Source organism: Macaca mulatta, chromosome 9 (assembly GCF_049350105.2).
Source record: "Macaca mulatta isolate MMU2019108-1 chromosome 9, T2T-MMU8v2.0, whole genome shotgun sequence".
NCBI classification, from domain to species: Eukaryota; Metazoa; Chordata; class Mammalia; order Primates; family Cercopithecidae; genus Macaca; species Macaca mulatta.
The window spans coordinates 18,913,640-18,940,420 of NC_133414.1; the positions used below are offsets into that span (position 1 = coordinate 18,913,640).

The 26,781-nt window shown below is 39.4% G+C and overlaps 1 protein-coding gene across 1 annotated transcript in view; it reads right to left on the reverse strand.

Moving 5' to 3' along the window:
- ST8SIA6 (ST8 alpha-N-acetyl-neuraminide alpha-2,8-sialyltransferase 6) overlaps positions 1-26,781 on the reverse strand; it is a 145,504-nt gene that overhangs the window by 39,120 nt on the left and 79,603 nt on the right. The window contains exon 4 of the mRNA XM_077945914.1: positions 4,079-4,165. Within this exon, the coding sequence (XP_077802040.1) occupies positions 4,079-4,165 (87 nt within the window). The remainder of the gene's footprint in view (positions 1-4,078; positions 4,166-26,781) is intronic.

The following is a 26,781-nucleotide window of genomic DNA, read 5'->3' on the forward strand; positions in this document are numbered from 1 at the left end:
TTTCATCTTCTCTATCCAATTTCTCTTTGAAATCTTTCTATTTGTCAGTAGCAGCATGAGTATTTCAGATGCAAGATTTCTCATTTGACTTTATTTTTCTTCTCCTTCAACGAGAGAACTGGAAGTCAACAAGTAACCAAGTCCTACCAAGTCTTCAGTCATGGAGCAATTTATTGGGTACCATCTATGTGATAGGCACTGGAGATACAAAGATAAACAAGATCTCGCCATGTCCCCAAAGGGTTCATAGTGAAGCATCTCTCTCTTAATATTTTCATAACTACCATTGATGTTGTAGGTGGTCACCATTCTGTAGTTACTTGTCTACAACCAGCCCCTACCTGCTCTGATTTTTCTACACTACCCCTCCCTCCTAATACTCCAACTTGCTTTCATTCATTATGCTGTCCGAATACTTTCCCTAAAACAATAAATTCAATTTGTAATTCCTTTGCTAGCAATATTCCTCTTGGGCTCGTGGTATCTACAGAATGTCTGTGGACTTTACTCTGATAACCAGATCTCCGTGCATCAGATCCTTCCTTGTCTACCTGAAATTATCCCCTTTACCTTGCGTGCCTAATAGTACAAGTTCATTGCTCTAACCCAACTGGCCTTGAAACTTATTGGCCTTTCTTCCTGGCCTCATCAGCCCCAAATTGGTCTCACCCTCCCTTTCTAGCCACCTTTGGAGCTATAGCTTAAGTTCTGCCTCTTTTCACAAAACATTTCACAAAACTATATCCCACAGTGCTCTTGCATTAGTATATCACAGTATTTGTCTAAATCACTCATTCTGCTATTCAATCATAAATATTCATATTTATATTTCTTGTCTTTCTAAAGTGACTATAAGTTCTTCAAGTTCAGTAAGAAAACATTACACTTTTTTTGTTTACTTTCATGCATCCATTTCTTTAATTTTTTTTTTTTTATTGAGGCCCTTTTTGTGCCCAGCACTCTACCAGGCATGAAAAAAGGCTACAGTGCTCTGACTTTGTAAATCTTAAATATTTGCGGCTGAGTAAACTTTATCTTTTTTGATAGCAAGTGACATATTTATTTAAGAAAAATAACTTTTAAGCTCTCTTATTGTTAGATCATTTGACCACAGGAGTCCTATAATTTTCAAATAATCCCTAGGTGTCAACAGTTGGAAGTTTCAAAAATCGGGTTGCAGATGAGTTTAAAATATGTTGACTTGTTTGTATTCTTCCAAATTTAATGTAACTTTTGTAATTGCTGTTTAAAAATTACCACATTTAAAAAACTCACATTCTACTGTTCTTCAATTTGGTTGGTATAAAATACTCGAAGTAAATAAAATTAAAAATAATTTAACTACCTGACATCTATAATTACAGGGAACATATCTATAATACCGGCTTTATAAACAAGCCAGAGATTCCCCAGATTTGGCTAGCTATATTGGTAAAAATTTAGGAAAGTAGGTGGTTTATTATGATTTAATTGCATAGATTTCTGTTGAGGGTTTCTATAATTTAGTTTAGAAATATGCCCATAAAAAGAACATTACAATATAATAAATATTCAAGTCAATAAATAAATGTGTCTGTGCCTGTTCTTGGGTTACCTTCCCCCAAAAGAATCCCCAAGAAGGGGATTTCCTTTTGCTCTTATCAGGCATCTAAGCTAAGGGCGGATCTAAATCCAACTCAGAATGGAAATGATTCGAAGTTGGCCTTCAGTTCTTTTTTTTTTTGAGATGGAGTCTTGCTCTGTCATATCATCCAGGCTAGAGTGCAATGGCGTGATCTGCAACCTCTGCCTCCCGGGTTCAAGCGATTCTCCTGCCTCAGCCTCCTGAGTAGCTGGGATTACAAGTGCGTGCCACCACTTTTGGCTAATTTTTTTTTTTTTGTATTTTTAGTAGAGATGAGGTTTCACCATGTTGTTCAGGCTGCTCTTGATCTCCTGACCTCAGGTGATCCCTTGGCCTCCTAAGGTGCTGGGAATACAGGTGTGAGCCACCACGCCCAGCCCCTTGAGTTATTTTAAAAACTGGGTTTTCCAGGGATTCAAAGTTGGCCTTCAGTTCTTTTGAACAGTGTTTTTTCCAGGGATTGCTGGAAGCTCTGCTCAGCTTCTCTGCCTCTCAGCCAAATTTTGCTTTTGTATTCGGCAAGTTCTTTATAAGAAAAACCAGCCCAAATTGATGGGTTCCCTTCACCTTCTGGGCTTTAGTCCTTTAAATTCTCCCTGCCTTGGTGGCGCTCCAGTGTCCTCACACAGGTGTTTGGTATACTTTGTTTTATTTTCATTACTCTCAGGAGGCTTGGTCTCAACTTAACAGCCACAAGTAAAAGCTCCTATACTCCCTACTTGGATCATTACAGTCATTACAAATCTATCTTTCCAGCTAATTATCTTAGATTGATCCTCAGTAGCTCACGACCTGAATCTCTCCCTCTTCTTGTCTATTCTGTATATGCAGAAAATCAGACTCTGTTATCACTTGCTAACCCTGTGATCATTTAGGTTATGATTGTGCAATTTTCAATCTCATCTTCCTGCCACCAGGACCTCTCAAATCCAGTCTTAAATAGATTGGATTTGGCATAAAACGTCCTGGAAATGAAATAAACAGGAATCCCCTTTCCAGCCTCTCTTCCTAAAATATCAGGTTGGAAAGATGTTTAATGGTATCCTGCAGGAAGTCATGATATCCATGTGTCTACCCAGTGGAGGGAAGATACCCATTTTTAGCTTTGACACCACCAAGAAGGTACTCTTTCACCTACTGGGGGTGGAGCAGAACCCTCCTCACATTGGCAGCAGAATCAAAGGCAGTTGGTCCAATCATACCAGCATATTCTGCTAAAGAAGGAACAGGCAGAGCCACTACATAAGGCAAACAAGAAGAGCTGCCTTCCCATATAAAAAAAGAGAACCATACTGCAGATATTTCTTAAGAGTATTTTAGGGGAAAACAAAGTCTCTTTAGTAATATTTTTTACAAGTTTAATGCTTCAAGTAAACTTTGAAAATAATAAGTAAAGATAAAGACATGTCTCTGGATTGTAATAGGATAAAAGAATTTGGCATAGGACAAAATTGGAATGGTATGTACAGGAAAGAATCAGAATGTGGGAAAAAAAGGAGGAAGAGGAGGAAGAAGAAGCAGGAGGAGGAGAGGGAGGGAAGGAGGGAGGAAGGAAGGGAGGGAAGGAGGGAGGAAGGAAGGGAGGGAGGGAGGGAGGGAGGAAGGAAGGAGAAGAAAAAGAATAAGGAGGAGGAGGAAAGAAGAAAGAAGAAAAGAAAAGGAGGAAGAGGAAAAAGAAGGAGGAGGAGGAGGAAAGAAGAGAAAGAAGAAAGAAGAAGAAGATGAAGAGGAAGGAGGAGGAGAAAAAAGAAAAGAAGCCTCCCTCAAACAAAAACCAGAACAATCCAGACCAAGCAAGCACAGAGACAACTGACCTTGATTTATGATATGTGGAGGTATAGTGGGTAAGAACTATTAGATAAGTATTGATGCTCCCTCACTGCATATTGCTTTGACAAAGTTAATTTCTGTCTGGATGGGCTACAAGTTCTCCAACCACAGCCCTATAATGGTCAAGTGACACCTCCTCTCTGGGTTATTACTTAGAGCAACTCACGCCCATGAATGTCACTTGTGTTAAAAAGTGAATGAGGAAAAACTGGAAGAAACAAAAGTTGTTGTTCTAAAGTGATGGGATTATAGATTATTATGTTTTCCAAACATTCTTTAATACTATGATATTTTATTTACTAAATAAATAAATACCAAATATCAGTGGTACCAAAAAACACAACATCTTCTAAAATATAACTTAAAAACATAATAAAATCTTTCTCTTGAATTTGGCATTTCCTGTAATTAAAACAGTGACATAATGCAAATTTCTACACAAGAAATGGAGATGGAATGCCCTGTGGCTCATGACAGGGTCTTAGAATTCAGTCGAATTCAGTCGGCCTCATTGCCAGCTGGGGTTGGTTCTACTTCTCTTTTTAATAACATATTGCCTATTTCTCTACAAAGCAAATGAACAAGACACTTTTAAAATCTCATATTATTTATGAAAAAAATTACCTAAAATTTGCATATTCTTCTGCTTGCCGTTTCCATGGACAGCTCTGTATATCTGTGATAATCTGAAGGTAGTCGTTCTCTGAATACCTAAAAATTAAATGTCAATAGAATTAGAAAATAACCATCTCATATGTGAGTGTTCTTAGAAGATACTTTTATAATCTACTCACTTTAGTCTAAATATTTTATGATACAAGATGAGGCAGAAATAATTAAAATCACACTCATTTCAAAACACTGAGAAAATACAATTTGTAAATGATTATGATGCTGGTTTAGGGATTTATAACTTGCACATATCATAAGCCAAGTGTAGTATTAAAAACCATGACAACACACCAACTCACATATATATCTTATGGACATTGCACCTTGGCTTGAAATAATTGACAAATAAATATATCTTTATAGATGTTTTATAGATGTTTGCCATAAATACATACTCAATAGATTTTTTTCATACTCTAAGTTCACATATTTACCTCAGAATGTATAGACAAAAATTTCCTCCAAATAATTATACTAAGTTATAATTTTGAACTGTATATTCAACACCCGGATTGAACTGTTGAGAGAGAAGTTTATTGACGTAAAAATCTATAGCTAGAGTGGTATAGTTTGAGAAGCACTGAGCAGGATCCCAGTCCCCAGTAGATCTCTCCCTATGTGAAATTCCACCATTAAGTATTAATTTATAAAGCACAGAATATCCTTTAGTCTTCGTGTTCTCATTTGAAATGCAAATATCCCTTTGAGTGAGAAAACTCTTAAACTTTATTTCAATTAGTAACTTATTCATTAGTTGCCAGCTATTAGTGATCAAAGGCTCTACAACAATGAGATAGAATATATGTTGAAGACATAATGGAGAAGAAAAATGAAACCAGACTGATATCTAGATTGACAGAACATGATGAAGAGTACCGGGAATGTAAAATATGAAAATACATATGAAAGACTTTTTCTTATTTTTCTAAGTCTTCTTGAAAGATAATTGTTTAAAGTGACTATAATAATATTTGAGGTGGGGTTATATATGTAGCCATAAATGCATGACAACTACAGAACAAAAGCCAGAAAGAGGTGGAGGCGGGGAAGTGGAAATTGAAGTGATATAAATCATTTGACAACTGACAGCAATAAGAAAAAGATGAATACTCTTCACCTAAAACAACCAGCAAAACCAAACAAAATCATAAAAATGTTATCATAAAAATACTCAATCCAAAGGAAGGCAGAAAAAGAGAGAAGGGAATAAAGAACAGGTAGAGAACAAACAGCAAGATGGCAGATTTAGGCCCAACTGTGTGACTAATCTCAACAAATATAAATGATCTAGGCATACCAATTAAAAGGCAAAAAATGTCAAACTGGGAGAAGAAGATGAAGAAGAAGAAGAAGAAGAGGAAGAGGAAGAAGAAGAGGAAGAAGAAGGGAAGAAGAGGAAGAAGCAGAAGCAGAAGAAGAAGAAAAAGAAGAAGAAGAAGGAGAATAATAATCAACCAATCCACATGTTGTCTACATGAAACATATTAAAAGTAAAAAGATAAGAATATAAAAGTAAAAAGATAAATAAAAGTAAAAAGATAAGAATCATTAAAACAAAGTTAGAAGGGCTATATTCATAGTATATTTCTGAGCAAGGAATATTATTACAAGAAAATAATATTTCCAAGCAAAGAATATTAATGAAAACAATGAGATTAGAGTAGAAATTGATAAAATCTTTAAAATTCAATGCGATCAAAAACTCGTTCTTTGAAAACATCAATAAAATTGATAAAACTCTTGCCACACTGATTAGAAAAAAGTGAGAGAAGATACAAATGACCAGTACCAGAAATGAGAGAGGATGGAGTGCTAAGAATCCTTAAAACATTAAAAGTATAATAACTTTATGCCAAAGCTGGTGACTTAGATGCAATGGATATATGTGTTGAAAGACACAAACTACCAAAGGCCACTCAAGAAGAAATTGATAACAAATAGTCCTATAGCCATTAATAAAATTGATTTTGTAATTAAAATTCTTCCTGCAAAAAAACAAACAAAACACTAGGCCCAAATGGCTTCACTGAAGAATTTTATGAAACATTTAAGGAATACTAATATCAATTGTAGGCAAAGTCTTCTAGAAAATTGAAGGGAGTAAGACACTTCCCAACTCACTATATGAGAACAGGGTTACCCTGATACAAAAATAAGGAAAAAATATTCAAAAAAAAAAAAAGGCCAGAATTTCTTATAAAGATAGATGCAAAAAATCCTCAACAAAATATAATTGAATTGAATCCAACAACATGAAGAAAGGATAAAGCACTGTGACCAACTGAGGTGTATATCAGGAATTTGGTTTATTTTAAAATCAATCAAGGCAGCTCACCATATTAACAGAATAAAAAAAAAACCACAAATAATAATCTCAGCACACAAAAGGATTTGACCTGATCCAACATTCAGCAATGACGAAAACTTTCACAAAATTTAATGAAAAACAGAATTTCCAACTTGATAAGCGCATTTTACAAAAACACCTATGGCTAGGATCATACTTAATGGTGAAAGACTGAATGATGAATGCTTTCCCCCTACAATCAGGAAAAAGACAAGCATGTCCACTTTTACCATCTCTATTCCACATTGTATTAGAGGTCCAACCAATGCAATAGAGAAGAAAAGGAAATAAAGCCATCCAGATTAAAAAGGAAATAGTAAAACTGTCTTTATTCAGAGATGTCATAATCATCTAATGATCATAGAAATGATGTATACATATGCCAACACTTGACAAATTATACACTTGAGTTGAAGTTCATTGAACATTACTCCTCAAAAAACTTTTAAATGTTTATTACTAAACTAAAAATTGTATTTTCCATGATGCTATAACTAAGATAATAAGCACTATATATCAGCTGTTTTTAAGGATCAAATATTTAAAATTTGAAATATGATTTATTATGAACCTAGAGTATATTTAAATTGATATGCTTTTTTAAAGAGTTTCCTGGATAGCTAATAAGTTGCTACCCTCCTATGAGCTCTCAGACTGCTTTGACCGACATTACTATAATAGCCTCTCTCACGTTAAATTTAATTATGAGTTTACATGTTGGTTTCTCAGTCTGTCCCTTCCCCTCAGGACTTTGAGGACTGACCATTTCTGGCCCAGCACAATCCCTACGACATGCTGATTTGTTTTTATTAACCTAGGAAATGCATTTTATTTATTTATTTATTTATTTAGAGATGGAATCTTGCTCTGTTGCCCAGGCTGGAGTGCAGTGGCGTGATCTTGGCTCACTGCAACCTCCGCCTTCCCGGTTCAAGTTATTCTCCTGCCTCAGTCTCCTGAGTAGCTGGGATTACAGGCACACATCCCCGTGCCTGGCTAATTTTTGTATTTCTCATAGAGACGAAGTTTCACCATGTTGGTCAGGCTGATCTCGAACTCCTGACCTTGTGATTCGCCCGCCTCAGCCTCCCAAAGTGCTGGGATTACAGGCCTGAGTCACTGCGCCCAGCCTGGAAATGCATGTTTAAATATAAATACAACATGTAATAAGGTCATAAACTATTCTGAATAAGCTCAAAGCTTGGATTATGGTTTCCACTTAAAACTTCCCTCAGTACTGACTTCCACTGACTTTTCCTATTTACAAATCTCCCCATTTAAAGCCCAGCCCTCCTTCAATTTATCTATCGCTTGAGAATTCTCACATTAGAGCTAATAGCTCATTAGTCAATTTTCTCAGTCCAGTAATCCAATTCACCCTTCTTAATTTCCCAGTTTCTTAGTATTAAAGGCATGCGTGTGTGTGTGTGTGTGTGTGTGTGTGTGTGAAACTACTACCTCCTTTTTCCATGAGTAATGTATACATTATCTATACCCATCTTCCTTTTTGGGCTCCATCAATAGTAATCCATGTAGAACTTGCCGATTAGGTCACAGGAAATGGAGAAAGGGGGTTATATTGCTTGGTAGTAGAGATCTAACCTCTGCAACTTAAAGAATACAATAAATCCCTATCTCTTTTTGGCTGACTCTTGGACTTGAGGGAAATCTCCTTTCTCAGCCCTCTTTGTTGGCATGGCGTGGGTTAAGGATCCTCTCGTTCCTTCCTTCATACTTTATCTTATTAATACTCGGGAGTTGGCTCATACAAGCTTATGGGAGCTGACTGTTAAGTTTTCAGGAATGTTGTGAACAGGTTATTAAACCATTGGTAGCTTGAAATCAGCCAAAGTTGAAGCATTTACGCCACAGGAATTGGCAAATTTGACAAATCAGGTTTCTCTGCTTCCCCCCTCCACCCAAGCTAATAGTAAAACATGAATGAGCTCACCATAGCTCGTATACTTCTCATCCCAGCTGTGAGCCTATTGGCCTGGCTCCCACTCATTCATTATCCCCATAGTTTGAGCTTCACTGAGGCTTGCTGAAAAGGCCAGATAAGATTTTGCTGCCACTTCTAACTCATCAAATAAGACTGATCCAGAGTGGTTCTGGGTTGTACAAAACTAACATGTAGCATCCAAACAGCAAGGACTACCTTGGCAAATTAAAGATGACGTTATTAACACCAAAATTGTGTGCAAATGCTCCTGAGTATATAATAATTTTACTTTAGCTTACTTGAAAAGCAGAGATTTTTTTGCAATCATTCTTGCCTGTATATTGAGCTTAGTCTGGAACATTAAAATTGCCATCCACGGACAATTGGGAAAAACATGCATTGTAGAATATGGATAGCCTTTAAAATATTTTGTTTTAAACATCCCTCCCCCTGTATATTGTAGCTGGTTCCAATTTAACCTAATATTGAAAGATGCCAATCATAATGTATCTAAGTTTACTGGTAAGTTAGCTGAATAAAACAGCCTTTGACTTTATGGTCACTGATATGTAAAATGAAGTGAATACCTTATAGCAGACCCATCTATTATTAGATATACTTCTGGTCTTTTTACATTGGAAGACAGTCCTCAAGGTACTTACTCCCTGAGATTATGTGTTCAAAAAGTTATTTTTATGTCCAATCTAGAAATGAAGCCTTATCCTCTGATATTATAGAGGGGAAAACAAGAATAAGGGATATCAAAGGGAAGTTTTTTCTAAGTGCTTGCCCTTTTTAGTGAAAGTTAAATCACCAACAGCTTTTTGAGAAAATTAAGATTGCCACAGGATCATCGCAACTATAAAATGGAAGCATGGTTGCAACCAAAAATCATTTGAGGAGGAAAAATCACATGTGTGCTCCAGCTGTGGGCCAATTTGGGGATAGGCGTGTCTCTGCAACAGCTTCCTGTTAAGTAAAATGTTCTAAATCACATCATATTTTCTGCACACTTACATATAGAGTTGATTTTCAGTTTACAAAGCATATATCTCACCCCAAAATCTTGGGAGGTAGCTCTGCTTCAGATACCATTTCTGTGTTTCTGGATGACAAAACTGAGAGTTGTGAGAAGATAAACAGCTTGCTCAGTATTGCATTGTATGTAGATGAGCTAAGAATTAAACTCATGTCTTTTGATTCACATTCTGGCTCTTTCCAACATATCATGTTGTGTCTCATCTATTTTCATAATGAAACTGAAAACTAATCCCATCAGAAACGTTTTCTGTCCCAAGACATACAATAAATCACACTAAATAATGCAGCAAGTTATGTTCAAAAGAATAATGTCTATTTAAATCATTATTAGTAATACTCAAAATGAGCCACAAATTATAAATAACCTACTAAATGATAATAAATGTCATATTAAAATTTTAAACATTTTCCTAGAAACGTCTCTTTGAAGATGAAGACCCACATGCTGTGACTAGTTTTATCTCAATTAAGATATAAATAGGGCTTATAAAGCACTAGAATTTATGGTTAATTAATTAAATGATTAAATATTTACAGTAGTTCCCCCTTTCGTATGGTTTCATTTTCTTCAGTTCCAGCTACCCATGGTGAACCACAGTCCAAAAATATTAAATGGAACATTCCAGAAATAAACAATTCATAAGTTTAAAATTGTGGACTGCTCTGAGTGGCCTATGAAATCTCACATCGTCCTGCTCCATCTTGCCTAGGATGTAAATCATCCTCCGTTCAGCAGATCCACCCTGTCTATGCTACCTGCCTGCTGACTTAGTTACTTAGTAGCTGTCTCAGTTATGAGACTGAAATAACATGGTATATATAGGGTTCTGCACTATCTGTGGATTCAGGCATCCACAGAGGGTCTTGAAACATATCCCATGCAGATAAGGGAGACTACTGTATTGGGTACTTACTACGTACCTAGAAGTTATCTTGGAGATACTCATTTACTAGTCTTATTTAAGCAGCTGAGATACCGACTTGGTTTCCTATGACATCTCTTCATGGTGAAAGCCCGCCATTTTTCATCCATTGAAATAGGTGGGGATAACACAGTAATATTAAGTCAATAGTTTTCTGAGTGATGTTCTGTGTAGATCAAAAAGTCTTTTGCAGCATTTTCACCAAGCCCCTGAAGAGCTCAGCTCTACTTGAAAATAAATTCTGCAAACGAATACAGTGCTACAAGATGTTCAGTCAATACAGTCAATCATTTCCACTGAGTAATACTCTTTAAAGGAATAGCTAATGAGTGTATGAAAGCTAAACTAGAAGTGCGTGGCAGGTAGACTGAGTTGAGCTATGCAGTGGCACTGACATTTTATCCACTAAAGGTAAAAGAGTTCAATTTACATTGTTTTCAGCTATGCACGATGGTAACTTCTAATTAGAGTGTCATGGGTATTGTCAACTGGCATGGGAAAAAGGGATGTGAAACTTTTATTTTCTCCATATCTTTTAATGTCCCTCAGACAAGTTAAATAAATATTAGAACATAGGTTCAGAGATTAACTCCTGAAGATGCCAATGTACTTCTTCACAGCTCCAGTGAAATCTCCAAAGTGCTAAAGTGTATTATTTGAAAAAGCCAGGTGTTCTTTTTTTTTTTTTTTAGGGATGCTTCCTTTGTTCTAGAAAATTAACTTCTCGGGTACAGGTATTAGGCATATACTTAAGATGTGCTAGGAAATGCTGTGAGCAGTGACTAACCTTAGCCAACCAAGAAAGAATGGTGTATCCATTTACAAAGAGGTGGGATGTGAGGTAGGAAAAGCTACACAGATTGGTGGAGCACATTAGGGCCATCAACAGGGTAGAGTAAGAGAGCTGTTCTCACCCCCAAATCTACAGGTGATCCAGAAAGAGCTGTGATTGTAGGTGAAGACAAGGGTGGTAGCCTTTGGTAGAAGATGCAGTCATCCCTAATCCCAGCTCACAGGAGGAATCCAGGGGAGTAAATCCCCCAAACTCTCTCTCCTTCCATTCTCCTGCCAATGACTCCCACAGGCTGAACTTAACCAAAAGCCAAAGGGTAAGAGGGTCCAACTAATGTAGTCCAAGGAAGTCAGCCTCAAGGACATGCAGCAAGAAGAAAAAGCACGGATGGTAGATCTGAATGATCAGATCTTATAGCACAAACGGCAATCTATTCATGATGCTATTTCTCAGCATTATTTTGGGGTAACTGAATTGCACTTCAATGGAAAATTTGATACAATGCCAAAATCAACCAGTAGCTCACAGCAAAACACAAAACAGAATTTTCAGTTGTATTAGTCCATTTTCATACTGCTAGGAAGAAATACCAGAGAGTGGGTAATACATAAAGAAAAAGAAGTTTAATGAACTCACAGTTCCCTATGGCTGGGGAGGCCTCACAAACATGGAGGAAGGCAAAGGAGGAGCGAAGGCACATCTTACATGGCAGCAGACAAGAGTGTGTGCAGGGGAACTGTGCTTTATATAACCATCAGATCTCTTGAGAACTATTTACTATCACAAGAACAGCACAGGAAAACCCATCCCCGTGATTCAATTACCTCCTACCAGGTCCCTCCCATGACACATGGGGATTATGGGAGCTATAATTCAAGATGAGACTTGGGTGGGGACACAACCAAACCGTATCACTTCTTCTTTACAAATATCTGCAACCTGCAAATATATCACCAGGATAAAGAGAATGAATAAACAAATAATGAGTCTGATATTTAAGATTTTCATATTTCCTCTTGTCATACAATCACTATAAGATTTCTAAAGATGAAAAAATCAATGGCCCACTTTTCAAGGTTCAAGGAAATCTCCAGACATATAAGAGGATATTCAGAGATGAAAGTGACAATTTAGTGATCTTATACCATCAGTTTTTACAAATAAGACCTATAAATTGCAGAGTCTGATAGAACCAATAAATTCACTATTTCACCATTTCTTGAAGTTACAACAGTAAATGAGCAAGCATGCACAGAACACCTGCTAAGATTCTTAAGCCATATATGAGTGGCTGTTAACCTTTTGCATCTTCAGTTGTCCCAACTCACATACGCTGAGTTGTCCCTTCCCTCCCTCTTGACTCTCCTATGCACAACTCCTATATCTATTACATATCCCTACAGCACTTATCCTTTTTTTTCATGTATTTATTGAAAAAATATGTATTGGGCATTTGCTATGCATGAGACACTGTTCTATGCATCAGTAGTAATCAACACAACACAAAAATCTATGTCCTTCATGGTGGATTACAGGCATGGTGGCTCATGCCTGTAATCCCAGCACTTTGGGAGGCCAAGGCCGGCAGGTCACCTGAGGTCAGGAGTTTGAGACCAGCCTGACTACCATGGATAAATCCCATCTCTACTATTAAAAAAAAAAAAAAAAAAAAAAAAAAGTAGCCGGGCATGCTAGTGCACACCAGTTACTTGTGAGGCAGAGGCGGGAGAACTGCTTGAACCTGGGGGTCAGTGGTTGCAGTGAGCTGAGATCACACCATTGCACTCTGGCCTGGGCAACAAGAGTGAAACTCCATCTCAAAACAAACAAATAAACAAACAAAAACACTATGTGCTCATGAAGTTTATATTGTAAGGGTTGATAGCAAACTGAAATAATACATACATTAATAGAGTGTTACAGCGCTAGGTACTTCAACATACTAAGTAATAAAAAAAAAAAGAAAAGAAAAGAAAAGAAAGCAGGACAATAGGGAAAGAAAGTATTAGGAACAGGGTTGCAGTTGATGTAGGGTGGCCAAGGAAGCCCTCACTGAGAGGTGATAAATGAGCAAATACTTGAAAAATGTATAATTAATTAATTAATAATTAGTAAGCTGTGCAAATATGAGGGGGTGCAAGTGTGGGCAGAACATTCTGGGCCAAGTAAATGACAATTGCAAAGGCTGGAGATAGAGGCAGGCATGGTGTGTTTGAGGGACACAAAATGATCTGGGTGGCTATAATCCACCTCTGAGTCACTCCTGAATCCAGTCATGATGGTGGCAGGAGATGAGATCAGAAAGTTAATAAGAAGTCTGATGGTATTAGCCTTGCTACTCAAAGTGTGGACCTGAGACTAGTGGTATTGGCATCACATAGGATAGGCTTGTTAAGAATGCAGTATCTCAGGTCCCATCCCTGACCCACAAAATTAAATCTATATTGAAACAAAATCCCATAGGTGATATGTAGTTAAAAGTTTTTATAGCTTGATTGCAATATAATTTGTATGCCACATAATCCACCCCTCATACGTGTACTGTTAAGTGGTTGTTGTTATATTCACAGATGTGTTCAAACATCACCGCAGTCAATTTTACAACATTTTAATCACCTCAAAAAAAAAAATCCTGTATCCTTTATCACCCCCTGCATCCCATAAGTTTTGGTATGCCATATCTTCATTTTCATTCATCTTAAAGTATTTTCTAATTCTCCTTTTGATTTTATAATTATTATATATTGCTAATGGATGACCTTAGTCATTATAAAATCTCTTTATCTCTTAACTTTTTTGTTTTAAAAAGTCTGTTTTGTCTGATATCAGTAAAGCCACTCCAGCTTTCTTGTGGTTGCTATTTGCACAGTGTATCTTTTTCCATCCTTTTACTTTCAATCTATTGTATCTTTGAGTCTAAAGTGTGTCTTCTGTAGACAGCATAGAATTGGATCTTGTTTTTAACTCAGTGTGACAACCTCTGACTTTTGATTGGGTGATTTAATCCATTCAAATTTAATATTGTTATTTTATGTCTGCTATTTTACTTTTTGTTTGCTGTATGTTTCACATTCTTTTTTGTCTATTTTTCTTTTATAGCTTTGTTTTGACTTAGGTAAATATTTTCTAATGTAACATCTTACATCTTTAATAATTTTAACTATTTTCAATGTGATTGCTCTAAGGTTTACCATACACATCTTAACTTATCAGAATCTGCTTCAAATTTATACTAGTTTAATTGTAGAGATACATAGAAACATTATTCCTACATAGCTCTATTCTTTTTTCTCCTTTATTATATTATTATTATAGGTATTACATCTATTAATGTTACAAACCCAACTGTACCTTGTTATCATTATTACTTTATCATCTCTTGTCATTTCTATAGCACAGTATACCTTTGCTCCAACCCACTTCCTTTGTGCTGTTAATGGCAAACATATACATATATATTTGAGAAGTACTTGTAAGAACCTTGTAGGTCACTGGAAGAACTTTGTCCTTTATTTTGAGTGAAACTGAAAGACTTTGGAGCAGAGAAGTTATCTGTCTACTTACAGAAGTAGGATCCCCTTGCCTACTTTGTTGAAAATAGTCCTTAAGAGAGCAAGAGGTGGAAGTTGGGAGAAAATTAAGAGATGTTTGCCATCATCCAGCAGAGGGATGAAGGTGGCTTAAACCAAAGTGGGATTGGTGGGGTTAGGAAGAAATCAGCAGCTTCTGGTTTGATTTGAAGGTAGCCAATACGATTTAATTATAGATTGGACATGGTATGGCTAAAAAGAGAGGAATCAAGGATAACTCCAAAGTTTCAGGCCCAAGCAACTGGCAGGACAGACATGTCATTAACTGATATAGGGAAGAGTGCTAAAGTGCAAAGTTTACAGGGAAGTCCGGGAGATCAGTGTGAGATAGACTAGGTTTGAGATCCCTTATAGACATTCCAGAAATGCTGTGACTGAACAGGGATACATACAAATCTGTGAAGAGGTTCAGGTGGGAGATAGAAATTTGGGAATTGTCAGTATGGCATTTAAAACCATGAGACTAAATGAGGTACTTGAGGGATGAGGATGAAGAGAAATGACGCCTGAGCATTGAGTTCTGGACATACAGTGTCAAAAAAAAGGAGACGTGAGAAGGAATCTACAGTGAAGAATGAGAAAGGGCCAGGTGCCGTGGCTTATGCCTGTAATCCCAGCACCTTGGAAGGCCGAGGTGGGAGGATGACCTGAGGTCAGGAGTTCGAGACCAGCCTGGCCAACATGGTGAAACCCCTTCTCTACTAAAAAATACAAAAAAGTAGCCGGGCGTGGTAGCACACACCTGTAATACCAGTTAATTGGGAGGCTGCAACAGCAGAATTGCTTGAACCCGGGAGGCAGAGGTTGCAGTGAGCTGAGGTCATGCCATTGCACTCCAGCCTGGGTGACAGAGTAAGACTCCGTCAAAAAAAAAAAAAAAAAAAAAAATGAGAAGAGAAATCCACTGTATGATAAATATTTGTTTAAATATACGACTCTCTTAATATACTGTGGACTGCCAAGAAATAGACATAATGTATTTATTGTCATGCTCCTTGTATACAAGAGTTCTGAATCCCTTCTCAACCATGTATACTTTGAAAAAGCTTCCCAGTGAGTCTAATGCACTCTCCAGGTCAAAAAGAACTCTTCCTGTGCTTGCCATGGTATTGGGCACATAGTGGTTGCTTTGCGTTTCTGAAGTTAATATTTAATATATGACTAGAACTTAAAAATGTCCAAAGCTTTCAGACATCAGTTTTGAATGATGACAGTAATTATCCATCAGCCAGGATCTTACCAAGAGAACCATACTGATACCCAAGCTGCAAGTAAGGTACTGCTGCGTAAGATAATGCTATCTAAGTACATTTCTATTATGGACGCTTGTGTAAAATAAGTAACAAAAAGTGAGGAACGTGTATTACTATTTTGGAGCTGGATCACTTTTGAATAGTTTCACATTATACAATCAAAATCCAATGCCTTTTTCTTTTCAAATTTCTGACTTACAATTCTGCTGTCGTTAAGAGTGGCGCCACCGGGCACAGTGGCTCACGCCTGTAATCCCAGCACTTTGGCAGGCAGAGGCGGGGGAATCACTTGAGGTCAGGAGATTCAGACCATCCTGGCCAACATGGTGAAATCCCGTCTCTACTAAAAATACAAAAAATAACCGGGTGTGGTGGCGTGCACCTGTAGTCCCAGATGCCTGGGAGGCTGAGGCAGGAGAATACCTTGAACCCAGGAGGCACAGGTTGCACTGAGCTGAGATCGCGCCACTATACTCTAATCTGGCGGCGGAGCGAGACTCTGTCTCGAAAAAAAAAAAAAAAAAAAAAGAGTAATGCCGGCGGGGCGCGGTGGCTCACGCCTGTAATCCCAGCATTTTGGGAGGCTAAGGCAGGCGGATCACCTGAGGTTGGGAGCTCGAGAACAGCCTGACCAACATGGAGAAACCCCATGTCTACTAAAAATAGAAAAATTAGCCGGGTGTGGTGGCCCATGCCTGTAATCCTAACTACTCAGGAGGCTGAAGCAGGAGAATTGCTTGAACCCGGGAGGCAGAGGTTGCTGTTAACCAAGATCGTGCCATTGCACTCTAGCCTGGATGACAGTGCTGGACTCTATCGCAAAAACAAAACAAAACAAAACAAACAAACAAACAAAAAAGAGTGGTGCCTTGGAGTAGTGAAAAGAGAATAGTTAGAATTTTATCCAAATCCCAGCTCTGCCATTTGTAACTGTCTGATGTTCTGGAAGCCATCCTCAGAGCTCATTTGTCTCACTTGTAAAATTAAAATAGTAAAATGTACTCTGAAGAAATATTGCAAGAACTATACATACATTTAAATTACCTGGCAGAGACTTAGCCCACAAAAATGGTAATTGTGACTATCACTATTGATAATTATGGTAATAATAATTATCATCATTATGACAAAAATAGAATAATGTAAAGCATTATGAACTGAGTAATGGGTTAGTTATCCATGACTACGTAGCAAATTACTCCAAAACTTCGTGGCTTAAAATAACAGTAAACATTCATTATTGCACAGAACTCACGAAGTCTCTTATGACCTTTCTTGAAAGTCACACATTATTTCTGCAATATTCTGTTGGTTACACGGGGCAGCCCTCTTTGGGCTGACAGGGACTGCGATCTGAGAGACCAAAATAGATAGCCTTTTATGAACTAGGAAGGACCACAAGGTTAGGAAAACAAAAGTTACCTACAGATCGAGGGTACAGGGCATCTAGGATGGCAACTCTATAAATTCCCATGGCTGTAAGAAAAACCACACTCTTTCTAAACTCCCTAATAGGAGCTATTAGGCAATTTATCAGGCTGATTTATAACCCAGATAACCTTAGCTATGATTGGACGGAGGACAGCCTTACAAACATTGTTTGCTGGCAAGCAACTCCAGCAGACCTTAAGCCAGTTTCAGCAGTTTATAGAGGCTGTGCACAAACTGTCTTTCTGTCCTAGAGTTCACCTTTTGACATAAGGAGCCGAATTCCACCTCATTTAAATGCTAAAACCCACCCCAAAGTGAATATGGGATGTATGTTACATATATAGCACATGAACTTGACTCCCCCTTATAAATATGCATAACTTTTCCCCAAAACCTGCTGAATATGCTTGACTTTACCATGTAATACAGACCCTGTGAGGCATAAAACCCAACCCGCTCTTCCTCTCTTTAAAGAGAGAGCACCTATGGTCCACGTTGGAGACTCTCTTCCCAGTTTGCCAACTGATATTGCCAATAAAGCCCTCCTTTCTACCATTTTAGTCACCTCGCAGCTCTGGCTACCACACATAGCAAATAAACTATACCTTTAACATTGCCTGTTATATTTGAAGACATTGAAAACAGCAACAGATTTGCTTTCTTTCCCGATGCCACTTTTAAAATTGAAAATAATTCAAATTACTTCTCAACGACTTTAAATAAGTTTGATTATTTTTATTGCCATGGTCTTCCCAGAAAGGCTTTGTTCAAATGACCAGTTATTTGAGGAAGTATGAGGAAGCCTTCTGATATGAATGTGTAATCAACATTGTAGTCTAACTAGCAAGCCAGCATTTCCATTTTTCTCTGAGAGAAAATTCGGTTTTGTTTCCACTGACAAGTACTTATAATAAAATAATACACGATTCCAATCTTCAGCATAGTAAATATGATAGTAAGGAACTCTTACCAAGTATTAGTTAAGGAATTCAGATTAGGATTATGCTAGCTATTTTTTAACATCAACAGCCACAATACACACACACACACACACACACACACACAAACACATGGGAAAAATACAGTCTTTTATTTCTCATCCTCCCACTAACAGATTGCATGACTTTGAACAAGTCATAATACCATTTTTTTACCTTCAAACTGAGGGAATTAGATTAAAAAAAAAAGTCATATATGCTCATAGTTGAAACAAACAATATACGAATTCAAATAATTTAAGAGAGACTATGCTTTTAAACTCTTAGATTGTGATTATTTTTCATGTACTCTTTGAAGTACAGAATGATTGTTAAACCACTTTTTAATAAATTTGACATAACTTTTGTTTAAATGAGAACATTTTCAGAGACTTCTATCATACTTTCAATATCATTAGCTCGGCCGGGTACGGTGGTTCATGCCTATAATCGCAGCACTTTGGGAGGCCGAGGCAAGTGGATCACCTGAGGTCAGGAGTTCAAGAGCAGCCTGGCCAACATGGTGAAACCCCGTCTCTGCTAAAAATAAAAAAATTAGCCAAGCATGGTGGCGGGCACCAGCTTCTTGGGAGGCTGAGGCAGGAGAATCACTTGAACCCAAAAGGCAGAGGTTGCAGTGAGCCGAGATCGTAGCACTGCACTCCAGCACTCCAGCCTGGGTGACAGAATGAGACTCTGTCTCAAAAATACATACATACATACATACATACATATATATTTAGCTCAGCTGCCCTCCCAACTTGAAATTTTCTATCAGCAAACATAGCCTTTGCTTTGATTACCAAGAAGAATTTCCCAAAATACTAAGAATGTAATATGTTGGTATGAATGGCTGTTTTGTGTTGATGTATTATTTTCTGATCTATAGCTCTTCTTTTCTTCCAATTTCATATATATATATAGGGTCTCACTCTGTCACTCAGGCTGGAGTGCAGGGGTGTGATCACAGCTCACTGCAGCCTCAACCTTCTGGCCTCAAGCGATCCTCCAGCCTCAGCCTCCCAAAGCAATGGAATTACAGATGTGAGCCACCATGCCCAGCCTTGGAACTCTTAAAAACTGATGAGAAAAGGCAAGGTAAAAGGTCAGAGGTGAGTAGAAAGACAAAAATGGGCACATCGCTTTAAAAAGCAATCAAAGCACCACAGATTTAAAGCAGAATGGAAACAAGTCACACAGCATTCTAGGCCAAGAAAATCTTGTCTATGACCAAAAATCTTTCTTTCTGATGGGCAACTTGAAACTTAGGATACTTGCATAGTTAGCAGGCTGTCAAGTGATATGCTCACATTTGGGCTTTTTGAAGTTTGATCGCCCATAATTTATGCCTTTTCTTTTCAAGCAGCAATCAGGTCATGTTGTTCTCTCCAGGATAATAGAGTTAAGAACACTTAGGGCAAGTCTTTAGTTCACATTTCACCCTGCAAAACGGTGCCTCCTGAGTAACAACTTTATGCCACTCCATGAAGAAGATATCTTTCAGAAAATTCAGTTGTTCCCGGTGATTTTAAGTGGTACAGCATGAAATAGCTCATCAAATATAGACACTCATCTATGGCGTAAGCTGCACTTAGTCTATGCAAGGCAGATGTTCCAAATCTGGATTCTGAGCATTTGTATTTTACCCCAGAAAGCTATCTGAATACAAGTGAGCCCACCATGCCCTAGCAATTGTGCAGAAAGTCACAGGGCAGTGGCTTACACGCTGTTCCTTAGAAGACATCTCAATCCCTTAGTAGAGGATCTATTTAAATGCTCCGGTGCTCAGAAGATGTACAAGATTGCTGCTGTTTAAAAAAAATGTTTCTTCCCACCTTTAAGAGACACCCTAGAGGCCTATAATCAATAGAATGATCAGAATGGTAGAGCTATTTAATACATACGTGGCAGAGATGCCTGGCAGACTACCACTGATTGGTTCTCCGTTTCTGTAGTACACACCTGTTGCTACAAGCAGCTGCACAGCCACACACTTCATTCCCAAACACCCACCGCACATCAATGCTACTTGTATTTTATTAGACAAAACCCCCAACATGTCCCTATGTCCCCAACATCTACAGGGCCAGTACCAGATGGCAGAGTGAGAATGGGAGTGATGTGTGCTCACTGCAGGCTGCATGCAGTATCAGCTTTCTCTTTATTAGTAGTCACTCTTGGAGCAGCAAGATGGTTGAAAATGGCTTCTTAAGATGGAAGGAACCAGTATCCCTGAATCAACATCGCGGGGAAAAGCCACCCAGGAGGGTTGGTTGCCTGATAAAGAAGGAATATTTTGCACTGTGTGAGAGAGAGTAAAATTTTGTGCTCAGACTTCTGAGTTTTGAGAGATTTTGTTAGAGAAGTGCGTCTACTCTAACCAAATGGTAGAAACTGAACAAATCAAATGGTACATTTTCTTGGGAGCCAGGACTCTTGGGGGAAATGAAAGAAAAGCATAAAAAAGAGAAGGCAAAACAACAGAAGCAGAAAAACCCAAGAAAAGGAAATGAGTTCATTTCCTGGGTCAGCACCTCTGAAGTATCTGCTTTTAGAAAAATCATTTCATTTATCTGAGGCAACGAGCAATAAGATGGACAGCTTGGATAGCCATAGAGACATTTTTCTAAAAATATAAGCAAGAAAGATTACAAATAATAAGTTTGCCATACTGAAAAATGAGCAAACTAGCAGTGATAAGAAGGCTATAAAGCATTTTTAATACAGTATAATATTTTATCTGGGAGATAATGTACTAGAAAGAATAGAGCTACAGAAAAGCAGAGAAATATTCAAGGAAAAAGGACAGGGCAGGAAAAAAACAGAAAAGTACAGAAGTACTCTTATTTCTCTCAAAATAAGAGAAAGAGTCAAAGAAGTTAAAATAGGTTTCAAAAAAGTATTGGTTTATAGATTTAAAATTTTTTTGAAATCTAGGAATTAGAGTTTGTCAGGCCTCTGAGCCCAAGCTAAGCCATCATATCCCCTGTGACCAGCGCGTATACATCCAGATGGCCTGAAGCAACTGAAGAACTACAAAAGAAGTGAAAATAGCCAATTCCTGCCTTAACTGATGACATTCCACCATCATGATTTGTTCCTGCCCCACCCTAATTGACCTTGTGACATTCCTTCTCCTGGACAATTGAATCTCAGGAGCTCCCCACTGAGCACCTTGTGACCCCTGCCCCTGCCTACGAGAGAAAAATCCCCTTTATCTGTAATTTTCCACTACTTACCCAAATCCTATAAAACTGCCCCACCCCTGTCTCACTTTGCTGACTCCCTTTTTGGTCTTAGTCCGCCTCCACCCAGGTGATTAAAAAGCTTTATTGCTCACACAAAACGTGTTTGGTGGTCTCTTCACATGGACACGCGTAACAGAGATGGTATAAAAATGCTTTGAAAACCTAAGAGATACATTCATTCAATCATTTGTTTATTCAACAAAAATTGATTGAGCAATTGCTGTGTGCTGAAGCCTTGTGATTGGCACCAGGGGATAGACATGTGAACAAGACATTGTCCCATTCATTTTGGAGCTCAAAATCTGAAACACAGAATAAAGAATTATGGCACAAAAGACCCTATCCCACTCATTCTCCTAATGGCAACTGCCTAATTTCCATTTATTCAAAAAATACGGTTAAGACTAGGGGAGAAAAAGGGCACTTTTCCCTCCCACTATAACTCCATCTTTCTAAATCCTATTTTAGCAATGTGAAAGGGACAGATAGGCTGAAGAAAGAGAAGATTCTAAGTTTTTAACAGACCATGACAAAAATAGGGCCAGATAATTATTTCTAAGAAAATGAAATTACTTTTTTATCGCCATACACTGAATGGCTTTCCCCATTGTGCTCCCTAAGTCTGTAATAGCACACACAGTCCCTGACCATAGGCAATACAACCAAAAAAATTAGTCTCCTGTGTGCAAAACAACACTTTTATAACAATAGGCAATTCATGCCTGCTCTCTCTAGACCTTTGCCAGAACAGAATACCAGTGCAGGCTAATTATATGAGCTAGCTGAAAATCGCATGTGTTTAATGGAAAGGCACCCCCCTAAAGAATTGCTGAGAAAAGGTCTTAGCACCCAAAACAAAACAACAGAGAAGGAGTGAGAGGGCAAAAATGGGGGTATGGGCACCCGGCATGCGCAGTTAACCACTTTTGTTGATTCACATCAAAGAGTTGTCAAATTCTCTGCCTTGAAAAAGATGCCTTCCATGATTAGAGAATTTTCTCCCTCTCTCACTCAAGTGTTTTGCAAAAACACAGATATTTGTCACTCTCAAGTTGAGAACTTTTGTCACTTTGGAAAGCAAAAACAGGTAATGTCAGAGATCACTGAAGAGAGTCAAAGGCAAGTTTCAGTCACTAATTTGCACATCTGTCAAGCAGTATAGCCAGCTTTCCACAGGGTCCAGTGGAGCAAAGACCAATTTGCCCGTTCTACTTTTCCTGCATCATTTTGTCACACGTCTGATGTGCGGAGGGTGCCACAAGAAGTTTGGAACTCAAGTCCCTCAGGAAAACCTTCATAAAGATCCTTGTAACACCCACATACCCAACAAACAACAAACAAAACAACAGCTTCAACATCAAAACCGGCATGTAGTGCATCTCCAGTGCATGAACTACTTTAAGTCCACCCCCAAAATCAGTGACTTTATCTTGAAAGGGGAGAAGCATTTGCAAAAGTGTTCATTCCAACCAGTCTATAGAAACCTAGAGTCCTGGCAGGAATGATGGCCTGCTCCAATCAGGGAATTTAAGAAGGGCTTAAAGAAGGGACTTTTCAACCAGGCGCGATGGCTCACGCCTGTAATCCCAACACTTTGGGAGGCCGAGGCGGGTGGGTCACGAGGTCAGGAGATCAAGACCATCCTGGCTAACACGATGAAACCCCATCTCTACTAAAAATACAAAAAATTAGCCAGGCGTGGTAGCACGCACCTGTAGTCCCAGCTACTGGGGAGGCTGAGACAGGAGAATCGCTTGAACCCGGGAGGTGGAGGTTGCAGTGAGCTGAGATCGCGCTACTGCACTCCAGCCTGGGAGACAAGAGTGGGACTCTGTCTCAAAAAAAAAAAAAAAGAGAGAGAGAGAGAGAGTGAAGGGACTTTTCCCAAAGATCTAGGCAGGTTGTAGAGAAATACAGGGACAATAGTAGGGGACTATTAACAGCTTATCCCTAAGTTGAAGGGTCCAGTGGAGGGAATGGGAGAGAGGGAGGGAGAGAGAGAGAGAGGGAAAGTAGGAGTGAAAGTGAGAGAGAAAGAGTAAGAATGAGAAAAGGAGAGGGTGAGAGTCCTAATAATAACCTTAGCGTTTGTTCAGTGAGGCAGCCCTTCTTTCAGTCAAGGATGTAGGCCAGGAGTGTTGGGTCACACCTGTGAAAGGAAAATATCTTGGGCCCCCAAAATCACTAAGGAAAACTCAAGCTGGGAACTGCTTGGGGCAAAACAGCCTCCTATTCTTTTCAAAGTTACCCTCTGCTCGCCAAGATAGGTGCGTATCCGATTGCCTCCATTGGAGAGGCTAATCAGAAACTCAAAAGAATGCAACCGTTTGTCTCTCACCTGTGACCTGGAAGTTCCCTCCCCACTAGGAGTCTTCCTGCCTTTGCTTCAAGTTGTCCCGCCTTTCCAGATGTACTTCTTACATATGTTGATTGATGTCTCACGTCTCCCTAAAGTGTACAAAACTCAGCTAGGCCCGACCATCTTGGGCACATGTCATCAGGATGTCCTGAGGCTGAGTAACAGGTGTGTTCTCAACCTTGGCAAAATAAAGACTTTCTAAATTAATTGAGATCTGTCTCTGATTTTCTGGGTTCACATTTTGGTAACCATGAAGGGATTCTGAGTGGAGATGCCCCTGACCTCTCACAAATCTCCTTTTGGTGCCTGGTACCAGCATGAGCTAACTTTATAGCTCAAATCAATAGGACAATTTGCTGAGGTCTGAGAGCACCTTCCAGAGAATCCCTGATCTCCCAAAATCTGGTTGAGATCTAAAGTTTATTTTGCTGTACAACTCCTTTTTGGGGGACTTTACTTGCTTCCAACTGGAAGGCATGACGATGGAAGGCAGGTACCTCCTTTATGGAGCTTGAGCTCCCTTCCAACAGGGAAGATGAGTTTTGTTTCATTTGTTTCCTGCTTCTAGGATGGTAGAGAGCAGTCTACAGCTTGAGACCCATCACTAAGAAACTGGTTTGGGATTCTGTCTTGCAAATTACTTTAAACAACAAACGTTAGTATTTAACAACCAGCTGGTGTTAATTTCTGCTTACACTTACAGCACTCAGAAATCATATAATTTGTGTGATCATTGTTAGTTTTGCTTAATGGTTTTGTTGTTTGTTTCTGTCTTGGTCAAATCCGAGGAGGAACCCTAAATTATGGGGAACAAGTGAAAGGACACAAAGATAGATGTGTACCCGCCCCCCACCCGCTACACCCTTGTTCTGCTCTCTAATCTTTGCACGTACCAGAGGTTTCGTAAGTTCTGTAAGTACATGTTTCTCTTTCTGAGGCCAGGTCACAAGGAATGTTTAAGTAAGATAGCCAGGTCACAAGGTGTGTTTAAGCAAGATAGCCATAAACTGGTCGTGCAACCTGATGCAATATAATTAACTGCCTTTATGTAAAACTGCTCTTCCGCCTCAAGGGTTGTACTGAAATATCAGAAATGGCGGGAACCAATCATAGTTTGCCAAATCGCTTTGTTCAAACTCCAGCCAATCATACCTCTAATTTGTATAATGATTCTATGCCTACTTTCCTTAGACTATATAACATTGTTCGGAGCTCAGTAGGGGAGCTCTCCTGCCCGTCTCGTTTCATGAGCAAGTGAGAGCTCCAGGTTCGAACCTGTAATAAAGATCCTTGCTGCTTAGCTTTGACTCTGGACTCTGGTGGTCTTCTTCGGGGAATAAACGGTCTGGGCATAACAAATGGGGGCTCGTCCGGGATTTCCCCCAAGCCCACCAGACCCCCAAGTCAACGGATCTTAATCTGTAGGTAAGCCGGCTTTGTCACTGTCTCTGTCTTTGTCTCTGTCTGTCTCCCTGAAATTTCGCGAAATCCGTAATCTGTAATCTGTATTGGTCTGTTCTGTAAGTGGCATGGTCTTGGCGGACGCGCTAGAAGACAGCCACTCGGGACTGGTGGGAGACGTTCCCCAGTGCCCATCTGGGGGCCTCCATCCTTGGTTGCCCCGTCTGACTCAGGTCGGAAGTCCGACACGCGCTCGCGAATGCTCATCGTTATTACTGTCTGTCCGTTATTGTTAAGTGTTAAGTGTAAGCCCAAAACGAAACATAAAACCTTTTCTTCCCCCTCCAGGACCGGACCTGTCGGATACTCCCCTCTGCTTCACACTCATTTTCGTCCCCCCTTCTCTTTGTAGGAGCAGTCCAAAGATGGGCAACAACCAGAGCACGCCGCTCTCACTCCTTGTTACCAATTTTAAGGATGTGAAGGCTCGGGGGCGTAACTTAAGCGTAGAACTAAAGAAGGGAAAGCTAGTTACTTTCTGCCGTTCGGAGTGGCCCTCTTTCGGCGTAGGGTGGCCCTCTGAAGGAACTTTCTGTCTCTCTATTATTACTAAGGTAAAAACTAAGATTTTCCTGCCAGGGCAGTCAGGACATCCTGATCAAATTCCTTATATTCTAGTGTGGCAGGATCTTGTGGAAAACCCACCACCCTGGATAACTCCATTCATCCTTGAGCCCTGCAAAGTCCTAGTAACGCGACCTACAAGACAAAAGACTCCCTCTGCTCCCTCGGCCCCTGTGCTGCCGGACAGCCAGGACCCCCTAACGTTAGAACCCACATTTCCCCCACCATATCCGCACCTTATCCCGCAGGACCCAGTCCCCCAGGGTGGTGCTTCCATAGAGGGAAACCGAGAAGCGGAAGCAGCCGAGAGCGAAAGTAACCTGGGGGGGCCGGCCGGCCGAACACGAGGCCGCGTACAGCGGGACCAAGCTTCCCGACTCCCTGACTCCACTGTAGCCCTGCCTCTCAGAGAAATAGGATCGCTCGATGATACCGGGCTCTCCCGTCTCATGTATTGGCCTTTTTCCACCAGTGATTTATACAATTGGAAGTCCCAAAATGCTCGGTTCTCAGATAATCCCAAAGATCTAACCTCGTTGTTAGACAGTGTCATGTTTACTCACCAGCCGACCTGGGATGACTGTCAACAGCTCCTCCGAATCCTGTTCACAACGGAGGAGCGGGAAAGAATCCAAGTTGAGGCCAGAAAACTGGTTCCAGGAGATGACGGCCAGCCAACTGCAAATCCTGACCTCATTAATGCGGCTTTCCCTTTGACCCGGCCCA